Genomic DNA, 15,039 nt, shown 5'->3' with positions numbered 1-15,039 from the left:
CTGCAGAACTTAAAGATGGTGCCTGCCAGGAGCACAATGCCCTTAGTCCACTCTGGGGCACTGGGAGCCTGCAGTGAGGGAGAATTCCCCCTTCTGATCTTCCCATACTGCTTTCTGCAGCACTTTACCCTTTGATCACCTGAGGTACTAGGGACAGCACTGAGTCACTAATCCCCTGTAGGAACAGCCAGAGTCCTGGATAGCTCATTCTCAGCCATGATCCCTATAATTATAGTCTTGTTTACATCTCTGCCTGGGAGCCCAGCCAGGCAGAGGGGGAGCAAGAATTCCTTTTTGCTTCACACTGTTTCCTCTGATTCCCAGAATTTCCTGTCTCTTCCCAGGACAGGAGGTTCCTGTAAGGTCCCATCTCTCGGTGTCCAGCTGCAGACTTTGAAGGGGAGAGATGGTGGGGATCAGGGTATGGCCTCCTTTAAATTCACTCCTCTTTCCTGCACTTTATGGATCATGTAAACCTGAGTGTGGGGCTCCTGATTGGGGATGCAAACTCTGTGTGGAGCGTGAATCGACATAGGCCAGAGGAAGGGGACATTGCTTAAGGCTGGTGGAGGGAACTAGGGCTGGAGAGGGAGCTGGAGATCTCAGGCTCAGTTATTGTAGCTCTAAGTGGGGTTCTGACTTGGCTGAGGCTTAGGTTGGACAAGTGGAAATTGGTGGGGATAGGTTAGGTTGGATTGGGGGTGGGGGTGAGGTGGAGGAATCTTTGGGAGAAAAAGTCTGAGCAGATTGAGTCTAGGGAATTCTGTCTGTGTTTCTCCAGCAGGGCACAGAAAGGACACTGTTAACTGCAAAACATGCTACAACAACAAGCGGCTGAGTCCCTCCCCTCCCCTTGAACTGGCTTGGCAGGGGCTCTGGGCTGGGACTGGCCTTATTAATAACCCCTGACAGCTCCTGTTGCAATAACAACAACTGCAGGGGGGAGGGGTTCTGCCAGGAGCAAATGTGTCTGTGGGATAAACAGGATTGGAGGAGGGGCAATAGATCTTAGGTGGAGAGAGAATCAGTGGAGGACACTGTAGGCTGGTGAAGGGAAGGCTGGGGATTGATGGGGCACCACAAGGGAGAGATGGGGGCACTAAGGAGTAATAAGGGCCCTGGGGACTGGAGTAGTAGTAATGGGGGCCAAACACTAGAGGCTGGGGGGACTGATGGGGTGCTATCAGCAAGAGCTGGAACAGCAGAGGCTGGGTGATGTGAGGATACTGGGAATGGAATAGGGAAGGTCACTGGCAGCTGGGATGGGCAATAGGGGTTACTGGGAATGGATGTACAGGGGCACTGGAAATCAATGGACACTGGGGTATTCTAGATTAGGCAGCGGAAGCTGAAGTGCTGGGAATAAAGGGTATGTCTACACTACCCCCCTAGTTCGAACTAGGGGGGGGTAATGCAGTCATACGGAGTTGCAAATGAAGCCCGGGATTTGAATTTCCCGGGCTTCATTTGCATAAAGCCGGCCGGCGCCATTTTTAAATGCCGGCTAGGTCGGACCCCGTGCCGCGCGGTTACACGCGGCACGGACTAGCTAGTTCGGATTAGGCTTCCTAATCCGAACTAGCTGTATACCTCGTTCCACGAGCCTAATCCAAACTAGCTAGTCCGTGCCACGGGGTCCGACCTAGCCAGCATTTAAAAATGGCACCGGCCGGCTTTATGCAAATGAAGCCCGGGAAATTCAAATCCCGGGCTTCATTTGCAACTCCGTATGACTGCATTATCCCCCCTAGTTCAAACTAGGGGGGTAGTGTAGACATACCCAAAGGGAGTGTGAGGTATTCTGCAGCCCTGGCTCACAGGCCCAGACTCCCTGAGGAATAGGGTTGCCAGGTGTCCAGTGTTGAACAGAACAGTCCAGTATTTGAGCTTTCTGTTTGGGAAATAAATTGAGAAAATATAAATGAGAAAATATCAATGTCCAGTATCTTCTAAATAAGATGTAATGTAGATTGTGATGTAATGTCAAGTGTGTCCGGTATTTTTGTTGAAACCATCTGGCAACCCTACTGAGGAAATGCAGTAGGGGGAGGTGAGGTGTATCCCCTTCACTTCCTCTAAGCAGGGCAGCTCCTTTAAGGGCTGAGGTCAGCAGAGCTGGGGCTTCCATGGAGCCTGCTTCTTCTGCCTCAACACAGACCCACAGGGAAGGGGCCCCCCAGCTCTGCCAGTGGTTCCCAGGCCTGGGCCCTTAGGAAATGATACCCAATCTTGATGCTGCCCTACAGTGCAACTGCTGGCATGGAAGTGGGGGTGCCCCTTTCCCAGTCATCACAGGTCCATGGCGCTAGGGGGCAGTACTAAGTTCCAAAACAAAGATGACTGCCAGAGAAGGGGTGATGGTTGTCAGGGTAATAACACAGAGAGATGACTTCCAAGAAAGATTGGCACAATGATGGCTGCCAAGGAGGAGAATGGTCATGAATAGGGGAGGCACAAAGATGGCTGCGTGACAAGATGCAATGGCTGTTGGCAGGTCAGTGGAAACACAAAGATGGCTGCTGGAAGCCATTTTGTGTAATTCTTCTCCCAAGATGGCTGAGCTGTGCTAGGGCCTAAACCTTCCCTGGGGTGGTGAATTCTTCTCCCATTCCTGGCGCCACCCTGACTGGCTGGCAACATTGGGCAAGAAGCATTCAGGATCCATTTGTGGCTCTGGAGCAGCATCTTGGCGCCTGCTATTTCCCTCCCTGTCTCTCCCACGCCCTTGGCTTCCTGAGGATTCAAGCCCCAACATGACAATGTGGGAGCATTCCCCAGGGTTTGTGTATGTGTGTGTGTGCTGCTGTGGGAGAAGAGAACTGGAGTGACATGCACATGTCAGAGTCAGGGCAGGGGCATATGTGATGGTGAGGGTTGCACAGTGGGCAGAGAGAAAGGGGCAAGGGATATGTGTGTATACAGGATAGAGAACGTCAGGGGTGCACAGAATGACAGGATCAAGAGGGTGTGCACATGGAGGAGAATATTTGGGTGTATATACAACATGGAGAGGCCAGGTAGCACATGGAGTGGGAGAAAAGGGGGGTACATAGAGTGGGATGAATAATGGGGTATATACATAGCACGAGGGTGCTGAGAGAGGTTAGAGGCTGGTCAGAGCAGGGAGGCTGCCCATTGAAGGGATGAGGGCACTAGTCTCTGATTACAGCTTGTGTGACTGGCACTTGTTTACAGCCCTTGCCTTTAGGCCACATTTGGTAGGGGGCGTGGCTCCTGGTTTTCTCTGCTGACTCAGGTGCTGCTGCTTATGGTGGCAGAGCTGGGGCACCTGTGCTGGGAGATCAGCACCTCAGCTGTGGCACTTGAACCCTCCCCCATTCCACTCCTTTTGGGTAAATTCAATGCCCAATTTGAATTGGGGCAGTTTGGTGGTAGCCATCACAGAGTAGTGGCCTGGCAAGCTTCCTTGTAACACCCCTGCCTCAGTGTGTGTTTTGGGGAGAACTTGCTATGGCTGGAGGGGGCACTTTGTCTCCATGGTCAGATCAGCCCCAGAAGCCCTGCCCAGTTAATGCCATTCAGATGCAGCTGAGAACTGGACTTTATGGAGGGGGTGGGGGAAGGGGTGTTCCAGGACCAGGAGGCAGTTGGAACTGTTTGTTGGTGGGTAAGAAGCCCACAGGTAAGGGCAGATCTGTGTTTAATCACTTGGGCTATGTCTACACTAGCGGCTTCTTGCACAAGAACACGTCCACACTGCCATGTGCCAGCTGTGCTTTTGTGCAAGAGCATCCATGGCAGTGTGGACACTCTCTTGTGCAAGAAAGCTCTGATGGCCATTTTTGCCATAGGGCTTTCTTGCGCAAGAAACCCTGGCCGAGCGTCCACACTGCCCTCTTGAGCAAGAGCTCCTGCGCAAGAGGGCTTACACCTGTTAAAAAAGAGTGCAGCTCTTGCGCAAGAAGCCCTCTTTTACCATGTCGTACTGTAAAGCAAGAAGCAGCGAGTGTAGACATAACCAGGGTGGTGTTAGCTGGGTAGGGGGTAGGATTAGCTGGGGGAGCACTGAGGGGTATTGGCTCCTGGGAGGTTTCTTGAGGAGGAGGTTTGATTAGCCTGGGGGAGGGGTGAAGGAGTATCTCCCCCTCCCTGTACCCACGGTTGGGGTGGGGGTATTAGTCACATATTCCCAACGGTACATGGGACTATTTAGAGCTTAAGGCTTCTCACAAGGGTCAGAAAATGGAAAAGCTGCTGTAGCCCCCTCAAGCTGCCTCTCTCTGCTATGTATGTGGCTGAGTTGTGGGGCGGGGGGCTCCCACCACAGAGCTCTCTCTTTGAGGCTCCCACCACAGAACTCTCTCATTGGTGACAAAACTGGGCCAGGGAACAATCAAGGATTTCTTGTGATTGTCAGGGCAGGAGGGAAGGGGCTGGATTTCCAGCCTTTGATGGCAGCTCCCCCCCCATGGCGTTCCCAGACTCTGATTCCTGGCCTCACCACTTCCTAACCTTTGATCTAGCCTTCCCCCTTAGGGTTCCCAGACTATGATCCCTCAGCTCCCTCATGGGTTCCTAACCTTTGATGTCCCCATACCCAAGGTTCCCAGACACTGATCTGTCCCCTCCCCATACCACGAAATGGTTTTCTTTCTCAGCAAGAGCCAGACTATGAAGTAAAGAGTAGGTGGCAAAATGGAGTCAGGCTGAAGCAAAAGATTTTGCGGAGCCACATGCAAATGAGTCACCGAAGCTGGGATTAGGCATGCAGAATCCTGCTTTCCAAGCTCTACTCCCTGCTCTAACCACTAGGTATTACCACTCCTGCCAGAGGTGGGGACAGAACACTGATGGTAAAGTGGTGTCTTCACACCCAGCCCCTCCATCTTAACCACTAGGCACACTCATGAACGTATTCTTTTCAAGCCTAGTTACCCCCTTTGCCCCACCCCTGGAGACATCCAGTGGCAAACTCTCTGATTCATTCTGTTTATCCCCTATTGGAAACCCTTCCATTCTCAACCTCAAATTTTCCATGTAGAGGCAATTTCTCGTCATTTTCTTTGCCATCTAAAACTTGGGGCACTGCTCCCTTCATAGTCCCCAATTTCCCCGTCTCTCTCCCTCCTCAAGCAGGATACTCTCCACTTCTCCAAGCAGTAGCTCATAGGAACATAGAGTAATTAACGGTTTCCACCTTAAGCCTGGTAGGAGGCGGAGCTGAAGGCGGATCCGGATCTGGATATATCAGTGCTGGCAGCTCGGGCGCCTCTATTCTATAGTCAGGGAAGTCAGGCTCTAGGTATGATCTACAGCGGTATGTTGGGCACATGGGGCTGGCGTGTTGAAGCGCTGCGCCCTAGGCGCATGGACTGGGTACCAGCGCGCACAGGGCTATAGGAGGGGGCTGGCAGCGGGGGGCACGAGGTGAGAAGTTAGTATGGCTGCGGTTGAATTCCGCACCAGGAGTTCTGTCAAGTGGGGGGAAATACGTTTGGGCTGGAGGGCTGTGCGCCAAAGTCGGAGGGGGGGGGGGGCGGGTGCTCTGTGCCTGGGGCACATGGCTCTGCCTCTCTCCCCTCGCTGCAGGCCGTAGTGATACTCAGTGGCATCTAACCAGGCATCATGAGCCAGGACACGGAGGTGGACATGAAGGAGGTGGAGTTGAATGAGATGGAGCCAGAGAAGCAGCCCATGACGGGCTCTCCCTCCTCACCGGCATCGGGCTCCCCAGGCAGCCTGGGTGAGAAGAACGGGATGGTGAAGGTGAAAGTGCCGGAGGATGGCGAGGCGGATGCTGACACCAAGTTCACGGGGCTCTCCAAAGAGGAGCTGCTGCAGGTAGCGGGCACTCCAGCGTGGGTGCGCACCCGCTGGGCCCTGCTCATCCTCTTCTGGCTGGGGTGGCTGGGTATGCTGGCGGGGGCCATCGTCATCATCGTGCAGGCTCCCCGCTGTAAGGAGCTGCCTCCCCAAGAGTGGTGGCACAAAGGCGGCATATATCGCATCCAGGCGCTGGAGGCCTTCCAGGATTCAGATGCCGATGGAGTCGGGGACTTAGCAGGTGAGTTCTGATTCTCAGTCCTTCTCCCCCGCGCCCCCGACTCCAGTTGGGAATGGAACCCAGGAGTCCTGGTCATTCCCTCCCCCATAACCCAGGGCCCCACTTCCCTCCCATAGCTAGGGATTAATCCAGGAGGGTGGGAAGGGGAGGGTGATGGTGGGAGAGGGAAGGATGGGGGGTGGCAGAACATCCGGATGAACACTGGGGTTTAGTTGCCGCCTTGCCACAAATTGGAGCCCGGGTGGCGTTGGGGTGAGCCCCCTTCTCCGGTTCTCCCTGTCTGGGGGTGGGGGAATCAGTCCCCGCACGTGCTCCTAGCGCAAGCCTGTGCTTGCTGGCCGGCGGCTGGCTGCCCGCCCCCACTGGCGGGGGAGGGAGAGTTGGCGGAGTTGCTCCAGTCCAAGTTGCTCCAAGCCGGTTTTAGCCGGCTGGCAGCAAGCACTGGGCTTTGTTTCATCAGCTCTGACGTCATCCAGGCTGCGCTGACTCAGCTATCAGGAGGGTTTGAGGATGGGCGGGGGTAGGGAGCTGTGGGGTTAAGGTCCCGCGGGGGGGAGGGAGCTGTGGGGTTAAAGTCCCGTGGGGAGGAAGAGAGCAGGGGGCCAAAGGGCCCATAATGTGTGGAGGCTAATATCAACTTGGGGAATTGGCTGGGTTAAAGGTTCCATTCTGGGTGGGGGAGGAAGGGAGACTGGGCCAGTAACCTTTGCCTGGGGGGTAGGGGTAATATGTAGAGCCCTGCAAATAGCGGATATCTACTTTATCTATAGATGTAGATATCCATGGATATAGCCACGGTTCTTTTTTTGTGGATATGGATACAAACTTTGTATACCTGCAGGGCTCTAGTAAGGTGGGCAAGAAGCAGGGGCTATGGGGACAGCCTTTACCTGGGCTGAGGGAAGCAGTTGTGTGAGACTGGGAGAGCCGCAAGCCTCTAACCTGGCCCTCCCTTCCTTGTCCACTCTCCCCCAGGGGTGCAGCAGCGCATTGATTACCTGAGTTCCCTGAAGGTGAAGGGGCTGGTAATTGGACCCATACATGTTAATGCCCCAGACAGTCTGATTGCCACTGATCTGCAGACAGTGGACCCTAAGTTTGGCACCAAGGAGACTTTCACTAAGCTGCTGGAAGCTGCCAAGAAAAAGAGTAAGAAAAATCCCTGTATGGTGCCTTTTCCCCTGAAGGTGCTGGATCTGATTCCCCCTCTCCCCCCACCCTCCAAGGATGAGGGGTGGAAAATGGGAAACCTGGTGTCTTGGGAGGGGAGTTTTCCCTTCCCCAGGATGTACACCTGACATCCCTTTCTCCCTAGGTCTCAAAGTCATCCTGGACCTGACCCCCAATTACAGTGGCAAGATTCCCTGGTTCAGTCTAGAGACCCCCCATGACAATAATTTCCAGGATAAAATGAAGGTGAGGGGGGTTCTTGAGAACAGCTGGAAGCCTAACTATGTTTTGGGTGGATTGGGGTGTCTTGCTCCCCATGGATCTGTCTAGGCCTGGTTTGTCACTTCCTTGAATCCTCACTATTTAGGGGAAAGCAGCTAGTAGCTGTATCTGGGTTTCTCATGTTGGGGGGAGGCTACACTGGAGGGTGGGGGCTGGGAGCTGCCAGGTGATAGGAGGCATCAGGGTTGGTGACTGTAGGGAATACCAAGTAGTGGTGCTTGACACTCAATCTCTGGGCAGGCGGCGCTGGAGTACTGGCTGGAGCTTGGTGTGGCGGGGATCCAGATCAAAAGCGTGGAGATGCTCAATGTAAGTAACTGCTAGTCTGTGTATTTAGGGTTGGAGGTAATGTGGGGTGACTGTCTCACAGGTTTTTTTCCTCCTGCAGGACCCCCAGCTCCTGATGGACTGGAAGAACCTCACCAGCCAATACAGTTCTGATGGCAACACCAGGTGGGTGCCAAGTTCTCATCAAATGGTTCTGGCTCTTTTGAGGTGGTGGCTGACTGGTTGGCCCACTGGGATGCTAGCCCTCCTGAATAGGCTCACTTTCCAGGCTCCCTCTCCCATCTCCTAGTGCCAACTCCCCATAGCCACCCCTTAAATGCCAGCAACCCCCCCCCCCATATTCACCACCTTCTAGAAAACACCCCTCCATCTTCAGACACTTCCCCCTACAACTCCCCATTCCTAGCACCTCAGAACTGACCCCAGTGCTCACTGTGTCCTGACTCCCTTCTTGCCAGAGTGCTGATCGCTGGGACAGGCCAGCAGAACTCCTCACAGATTTTGTCCCTGATGAACGAGACTAGTGCTGATCTCCTGGCCAGCCCATATCTGATGGAGCTAGGGTCAGAGCCCCCTGGAGAGCAAATGGAAAACGCAATTAGAAACTACATCGAGGCTGCTGCAGAGAAATGGCCTAGCTGGAGTGTAAGTGCTGTTCTCCCCCTACTCCTTGTCTTCAGTTATAGGCAGTGGGGGGAGGAGCTGGGACATGGACCCCCCCCATCCACCCCTATCCCTGCCTCACAGGATTGCCTTGCTAAGCCCCTCTTTGAATCTGTATCTTAGCTTCCAGTGCTCAGACTGGTTTACCCTTTGGGCTGGGAAGGAGCTCTGCCACAAAGCACACAGGTGTGTTCTGTGTTAGCTGCCTAAAACGATAGGCTGGGGACATGACCACTAGCCCCATTTTCCTTCCCAGGGCTGGGGATGATGTCCAGCTCTCACCTCCTGTGCTGACACTGCCTTTCTGCTGTCTCTTCAGGTTGGGGGCCTGCAGGCAGAGCATATGGCATCTTTGGTGAAGGAACGGTTGCTGCGACTTTATCACATGCTACTTTTCACGCTGCCGGGGACGCCTTTCACCAACTATGGGGATGAGATTGGTCTGGGGAAGCTGCCAGGACAGGTAGGGGCAGTGTGGGGCTCAGAATCCATGGTGGCCTCCCGGTCATGGCTGGGCAATTCCTCTGCAGCCTATGTAGGGGAAGGTCTGGGAAAGTTAGTTAATGTGGTAACAAGCCTTGTGGATAAGAGAGAAGCATTTGATGTGGTATATCTAGACTTCAGTAAGGCATTTGATGCAGTCTTGCATGACCTCATTAATAACCTAGCTGGAGCTACTATAAGGTAGCTGCATAACTAGCTAAATAACCATTCCTAGAGAGTAGTTATTCATGTTCAGTCATGCTGGAAAGGCATAATGAGCAGGGTTCCACAGGGATCAGTTCTAAGTCCAGTTCTGTTCAATATCTTCATCAGTGATTTAGATAATGGCATAGAGTATGCTTATAAAGTTCCCAGATGCAACCAAGCTGGGAGGGGTTGCAAGTGCTTTGGAGGATAGGATTGTAATTCAGAATGACCTGGAGAAATGGTCTGAAGTAAATAGGATGAAATGCAGTAAGGACAAATGCAAAGTACAGGTTGGACCTCCCTGGTCCAGCACCATCAGGACCTGACCTGTCCCGAACAAGAGAATTTGCCCGACCAGGGGAGGTGCCACCTGCTCCAAGTCAGCTGGTCTCCCGACTCTGGATCCCTCTACTCCATCCCAAACTGGGCTGTCTATTGTGCTGCCGCTTTCACTGCCCCCTCTGAGCTGCCATGGGAGGGCCGGGGTTCTCTGGGCCCGGGCACTGGCCTCGTACTGCTGTGAACGGCCAGATTTCCCTGGCTCCATGCTGCTATGAGTGACTGGGATTCTCCAACCCCTCCCCCCTGCTGCTGCAGGTGTCTGGGCTTCTTCACCTCTGGCCCCGCCCTGTGTGTGCAGCTGAGGTTCTCCAGCTCCACACTGCTGTGTGCTGCTGGGCTTCTCTGGCACCCAGCCCTATGCTGCCATGGTTGAATGGGGTTCTCCATTCCCCAGCGCCACGCTGCTGCAAGTGTCCAAGGTTCCACAGCCCCATGTTGTCATGGGCTGCAAGGGTGCTACAGCCCTGGCACTGGCCCCAGCACTGCTGTAGGGCTCCTCTGGCTCCGTTGCCCCCAGCCCTGGCTGGGCTGCTGGCCCCCCTGCCATTAGGCTCCCAGGCTCTCTGGTCCAGGAGCAGCTGGACCAAAGAGTACCATATATTAGAGGTGCAACCTGTACTCCACTTAGGAAGGAACAATCAGTTTCACAAGTACAAAATGGGAACTACCTGGGAAGAAGTACTGCGGAAAGAGATCTACGGATTACAGTGGACCACAAGCTAACTGAGTCTACAGTGTAACGCTGGTGCAAAAAAAGCAGACTCATTCTGGGATGGATTAGCAGGAGTGTCGTAAGAAGTAATTCTTCCCCTCTGCTAATTATGTCTCAACTAGAGATGTAAATTCCTGTTTAATTAGTTAACTGGTTAAACGTTAAGTTTAATCGGTTAACTGATTAAATGGAGGTAGATGGGGGGATGCTCCAGCCCAATTGAATAAAGCAGCACGGAGCTGGCAGAAGCGGTGGCCCTACACAGGGTTTGTGGGGCTGGATCAGTCCTCCACCCATGACAAGTGGGTTATCTGTTAACATCCCTAGTCTCAATTGAAGTATAGTGTCCAGTTCTGGGTGCGACACTTAAGAAAATATGTGGACAAATTGAAAAGTCCAGAAAGAAGAACAAAAATTATTAAAGGTGTAGAAAATTGGAAAAAAACTGAGTTTGTTTAGTTTGGAAAAGAGAAAACGGTATGTGGGGAGGATAATAATTTTCAGGTACCTGAAAGGTAGTTACAAGGTGGAGGAAGAAATTATTCTTAACATCTCAGGACAGGGCAAGAAGCAAGGGGCTTAAATTGCAGCAAGGCAAGTTTAAGTTGGACATTAGAATATGATTATAAAATCATAACTGGTGTGGAAAAAGTGAATAAGGAAAAGTTATTTACTTATTCCCCAATATAAGAACTAGGGGTCACCAAATTAAATTAATAGGCAACAAGTTTAAAACAAACAAAAAGAAGCTTTTCTTCACTCCGCACTTAGTCAACCTCTGGAACTCCTTGCCAGAGGTTGTGGTGAAGGTTAGGACTTTAATAGGATTCAAAAAAGAGCTAGATAGATACATGGGGGTTATGTCCATCAATGGCTATTAGCCAGGATGGGTAGGAATGGTATCCCTGGCCTCTGTTTCTCTGGAGGTGTGTCACAGGGGAGGGATCACGTGAAGATTACCTGTTGTGTTTCCTCTCTCTGGGGCATCTGGTATTGGCCACTGTTGGCAAGACAGAATACTGGGCTAGATGGACCATTGGTCTGACCCAGTATGGCTGCTCTTATGTACTTATGAGGATTAGGAAAAACTTCCTGTCAGGGAGGGTAAGTGATGGAATAAATTGCCTAGGGAGAGTGTGGAATCTCTTGGTTAGACAAACACCTGACAAGATACTCTGAATGGAGTGTGGTCCTGCCATGAGTGCAGGGGACTAGACTTGACCTCTCCTGGTTCCTTCCAGTCCTATGATTCTATACGAGTAGGAAGATGAAGGGGGACTGAAGTCTCTGAATGTGCTTGGGAAGAGAGCGATATTGGGGTAGGGGGAGGATGGTAGAGAAGAGGGGTTGGGGGGAGGAAGGGATGGGGACAGGGAGGTTTGTGCAGCTCCTGCGGGGGGAGGGATGCCTGGGGAAGGGATGGGTGGGCTGGGGCAAGAAGAGATGGGCAACCAGCTGTGCAACTCTCTCTAACCATGCCTGTCACTTCCCCAGTCCAGTGCACCCCGCATGCGGTGGGATGATTCGGCCAACTTTGGCTTCTCCTCAAAGACGCTGCCTCAGGATGGGGACACCAGCAGCAACTTCACTGTGAAGGTGAGGGCTGGCATGCAGGCAGAGCTCAGAGGAAGAACATGGGTGGTATGGTGAGGGTAGGCTAAATGTGGACCGAACTTAGGGTGTGGGAGGAGTTAAGGATTCTCAAGTGTGGCCACCAAAGGCTTTTTCTGAGGCCACAATCTCCTAGTCAGTAATTTTTTTTTGGGGGGGGGGGGGGGTCAAAGCAGTCCTTCCCCTGAGGTTGCCAGGAGGGTTTGTGTCGTTCCGTCCCTCCCCTCCCCCCCGTCCCGACCCATCCCCAAGAGATGGGCTCTACACAAGCATGCAGCTACTGAATTTCCCAACTTTGGGAATGGTGGGACTCTGGCTTCCACTCTGGGCAGGATCCAGCCGCAGGACTTCAGGTTCCAGCTAGGCAATGACTGGCTCTGGGGCCCCAAGCTTCAGCCACAGGGCTTCAGGGTCAGTCCTTGGGCTCACCCCCCCCCCCCCATAACACTTGGTCCTTACTGCCTTCTCTGGGTTTGGCTGCACAATGGCAGGCCCTAGCCCCAGCCCTTGACTCACTATCTCCACTGTCCTGGCTGTACAGTGCTCTGGTGCCCATGCAGGGCTTAATTTGTCCTTGGGCTTCCTGAGAGCTGAATAGGTCTTCTCTGAGAAGTGATATTCACATAGAAACAAATATCACAAGAATATCAATGTGAATATCAGTTTTCACTGAAGACTTAGCAACTAGCTGGTAGGCTGTGAAAAGTGATATTAACATATACTTTTCCCTGTAGCAGACTCGCTAGCTGCAATATGTATTTTTTTTAGGGATGCTGAGATAAAAAATTTAATCGTGTGATTAATCCCATGTGCTGCCCTTTGAAATGCTGTGGTTTCGAAGGGGCAGCACTGCAGAAGCCCGGGATCAGCTGGAGTCCTCTGCTGACCCCAGGCTCAATGCAGCTGCCCCTTTGAAATGCAGCGGCGGCATTTCAAATGGAAAGCACCACAGGAGCCCGGGATCAGGTGGAGTCCCCAGGTGATCCTGGGCTCCATGCCTCACTGCCCCTTGGAAACACCACAGCAGCACTTCAAAGGGGCAGCGCTGCACAGAGCCCAGGCTCCTAGTGCGCTGCCCCTTTGAAGCACCGGGGCAGCACAAGGTGGAGCCCGCCGGCAGCTGGGGATCCAGCTGATCCCAGGCTCCTATTGCACTGCCCCTTTGAAGCACCGGAGTGCCTGCGATTAATGTGTTAAAAAAATTAACGCGTTAATCCTGCCCTGCATTAATCGCAGGCGTTAACGCACATCAATTGACAGCCCTATTTTTTTTTAAGGCAATAAACAATAAAACCAAGACAAGACTGTAGAAAGCCCCTTATTTGTGTTTCTCTTCAGGTTTAGTAAAGAATAGACACAACTGTACATTTTTTTGAGTCTGCAAAAAAATCCTGCAAATACATATCTAAATCATTATAGCTTATGTGCATAACTCTAGGAAAAAATAATTAACTATTTGGAAAATTTAGTGAGAGCAGCCACCTGCAAGAGTTGGTGGGTGCCCTCTGAGGTCCTAATTTTTTTTTTCTTGAGAACCCCCTGTACTAACCTCATGTCTTCAATCCCAGACACAGACTGGGGACCGTTCCTCGCTGCTCTCCCTGTTCCGGCACCTGAGCGAGCTGCGGGGCAAGGAGCGCTCACTGCTGCATGGGGAGTTCACGATGCTACCCACGCCAGCACCAGATGTCTGCGTCTACTTGCGCAGTTGGGACCAGAACAAACGCTTCTTGGTGGTCCTCAACTTTGCTGCCACCCGCATCCCTATCACCATCACCCACTCTCATCTGCCTCCTGAGGCCACTGTGGAGCTCAGCACTGACCCCCAGCGTCAGGAGGGGCAGCTGTCCCTGAAGGATCTGACATTGGAGTCATCCGAGGGCTTGCTGCTGCACTTCCCCTATGTAGCTTAGGGAAGGGGCCTCCCCTGCAGGCCAGGGTGTCCCACCTCCCAGGAAAGGATATTGTTCATGTGAATCCTACTAACACCTCCAGGGGCAGCAGTGAGGCCTTGGGGTGGGGGTGGGGATGGGGAGAGGGCAGGGGAACTGCAGCCATAAGGTAAGAAGGCACCTATATTATGTTCTCCCTTGAGTTGGGAGAACAGGACCCTGGAGCTTGGCATGTATCAGGACAGACCTCCAGGACTCCTAAGGGCAGGCTGGCAGTGGGAAGGGAAACTGGTGATTGATGTGCCCCAGTTCTTGCTAGCCTCCCTTAGCATCCCTGAGAGGATGGTGCCTATAGCAGATCTGGGCTCCACGTTGCGTTTCCCCAAGATGGGATAGCAACTAGATTTTTGGGTTTGTCTTCACTATCCTCCGGATCCATGGGCAGCGATTTGATCGAGGGGGAGGGGGGGAAAGAGGGCATCAGATTTTTTTTCCCCTTCTTCCTGTGAGTCTGGTACACCTCCCCTTATCCTGGTGTTGATAGGAGAGTGTCAGCTGTTGACTTACTGCAGTGAAGGTACAGCTGTAAGTAAATCTAAGTACATCAACTTCATAGCTGAAGTTGTGTAACTTAGATCATGGGCTTCCGGTAGTGTAGACGAGGCCTTAGGGACCAAAGGGTTTAGACCCCACTGGCTGCAGCTTGCACTCCCAAAGTTATTCTAGCTCCTGTGGGGCTGGCCCTGCCCTTCTGTCATCCCCCCTGCCCCTCCTCCCATGGTCACCCCCATTTTGGGTGCTCTGTGTGGTGGGATCGCATAGGGGGTCACTCTTCTTTTTTGTCTTTCTCTTCTTCCTTTCTCTCCCTATGGTGGGGACCGGTGCCATTTGTGGGACAGGTGTGTGTAAGGGGAGGAGGGCTTTGTGCTACACCCTTTGTGAGTGCTGCTGGGATCAGCATGGAACTAGTTAATAAAAGGCTCTGGTTAGTGATTCTGGATTGTCTCTTCTTCTAGTATGATCCATGACCTTTTTTCCCCTTGCTGCTTCATGCCTTGAGGGGAGGAGGGAAAGACAATGTTCCCCCTCCCCCAAACCACACACATTTCATATTCACTAGTTGTCATCTACCCCCACCTTTTGCCTGCACTGTGAGGATCCCCTTTTCTTTCTGCTGTGATTACTGAGTGGCTGGGGGCAGATCCTTAGACTCTGCAAGTCCCTGGCCTGTAGTTAAATCCGCCCACATGAGAGCTGGTCGACCCATGGCAGTTGGCTCCCTCTGCACAGACCTATAGCAGAGCAGCCTGGGTACGAGGGGTGATTGCATCTCCCTGCACACGAGGAAGAGTTGCACCAGTGCA

At 52.7% G+C, this 15,039-nt stretch overlaps 1 protein-coding gene across 1 annotated transcript; it reads left to right on the top strand.

The window, feature by feature from the left end:
• The first annotated feature begins 5,257 nt into the window (after positions 1 to 5,257).
• SLC3A2 (solute carrier family 3 member 2) lies at positions 5,258 to 14,668 on the top strand. Its single transcript, XM_006129664.5, has 10 exons — positions 5,258 to 5,388; positions 5,551 to 6,025; positions 7,001 to 7,174; positions 7,341 to 7,441; positions 7,718 to 7,786; positions 7,866 to 7,930; positions 8,224 to 8,410; positions 8,748 to 8,891; positions 11,667 to 11,768; positions 13,352 to 14,668. The coding sequence occupies exons 2-10, from the start codon at positions 5,587 to 5,589 to the stop codon at positions 13,694 to 13,696; spliced, it is 1,626 nt and encodes a 541-aa protein (XP_006129726.3). The 5' UTR covers positions 5,258 to 5,388; positions 5,551 to 5,586; the 3' UTR covers positions 13,697 to 14,668.
• The last annotated feature ends 371 nt before the right edge of the window (positions 14,669 to 15,039 follow it).

Source organism: Pelodiscus sinensis, chromosome 11 (genome assembly GCF_052426305.1).
Source record: "Pelodiscus sinensis isolate ZL-2025 chromosome 11, ASM5242630v1, whole genome shotgun sequence".
Lineage (NCBI taxonomy): Eukaryota > Metazoa > Chordata > Testudines > Trionychidae > Pelodiscus > Pelodiscus sinensis.
The sequence above is the reverse complement of the archived record's forward strand: the minus strand, read 5'-3'. Positions and strand labels throughout refer to the sequence as shown.

What these genes read in the sequence shown, in the direction of transcription:
- SLC3A2 (XM_006129664.5), top strand. Translation starts at nt 5,587, where the DNA reads ATGAGCCAGGACACGGAGGTGGACATGAAGGAGGTGGAGTTGAATGAG. An exon ending in TGGAGTCGGGGACTTAGCAG is followed by an intron (nt 6,026 to 7,000) that starts GTGAGTTCTGAT and finishes ACTCTCCCCCAG; the next exon opens with GGGTGCAGCAGCGCATTGAT. An exon ending in TGGGGAAGCTGCCAGGACAG is followed by an intron (nt 8,892 to 11,666) that starts GTAGGGGCAGTG and finishes TCACTTCCCCAG; the next exon opens with TCCAGTGCACCCCGCATGCG.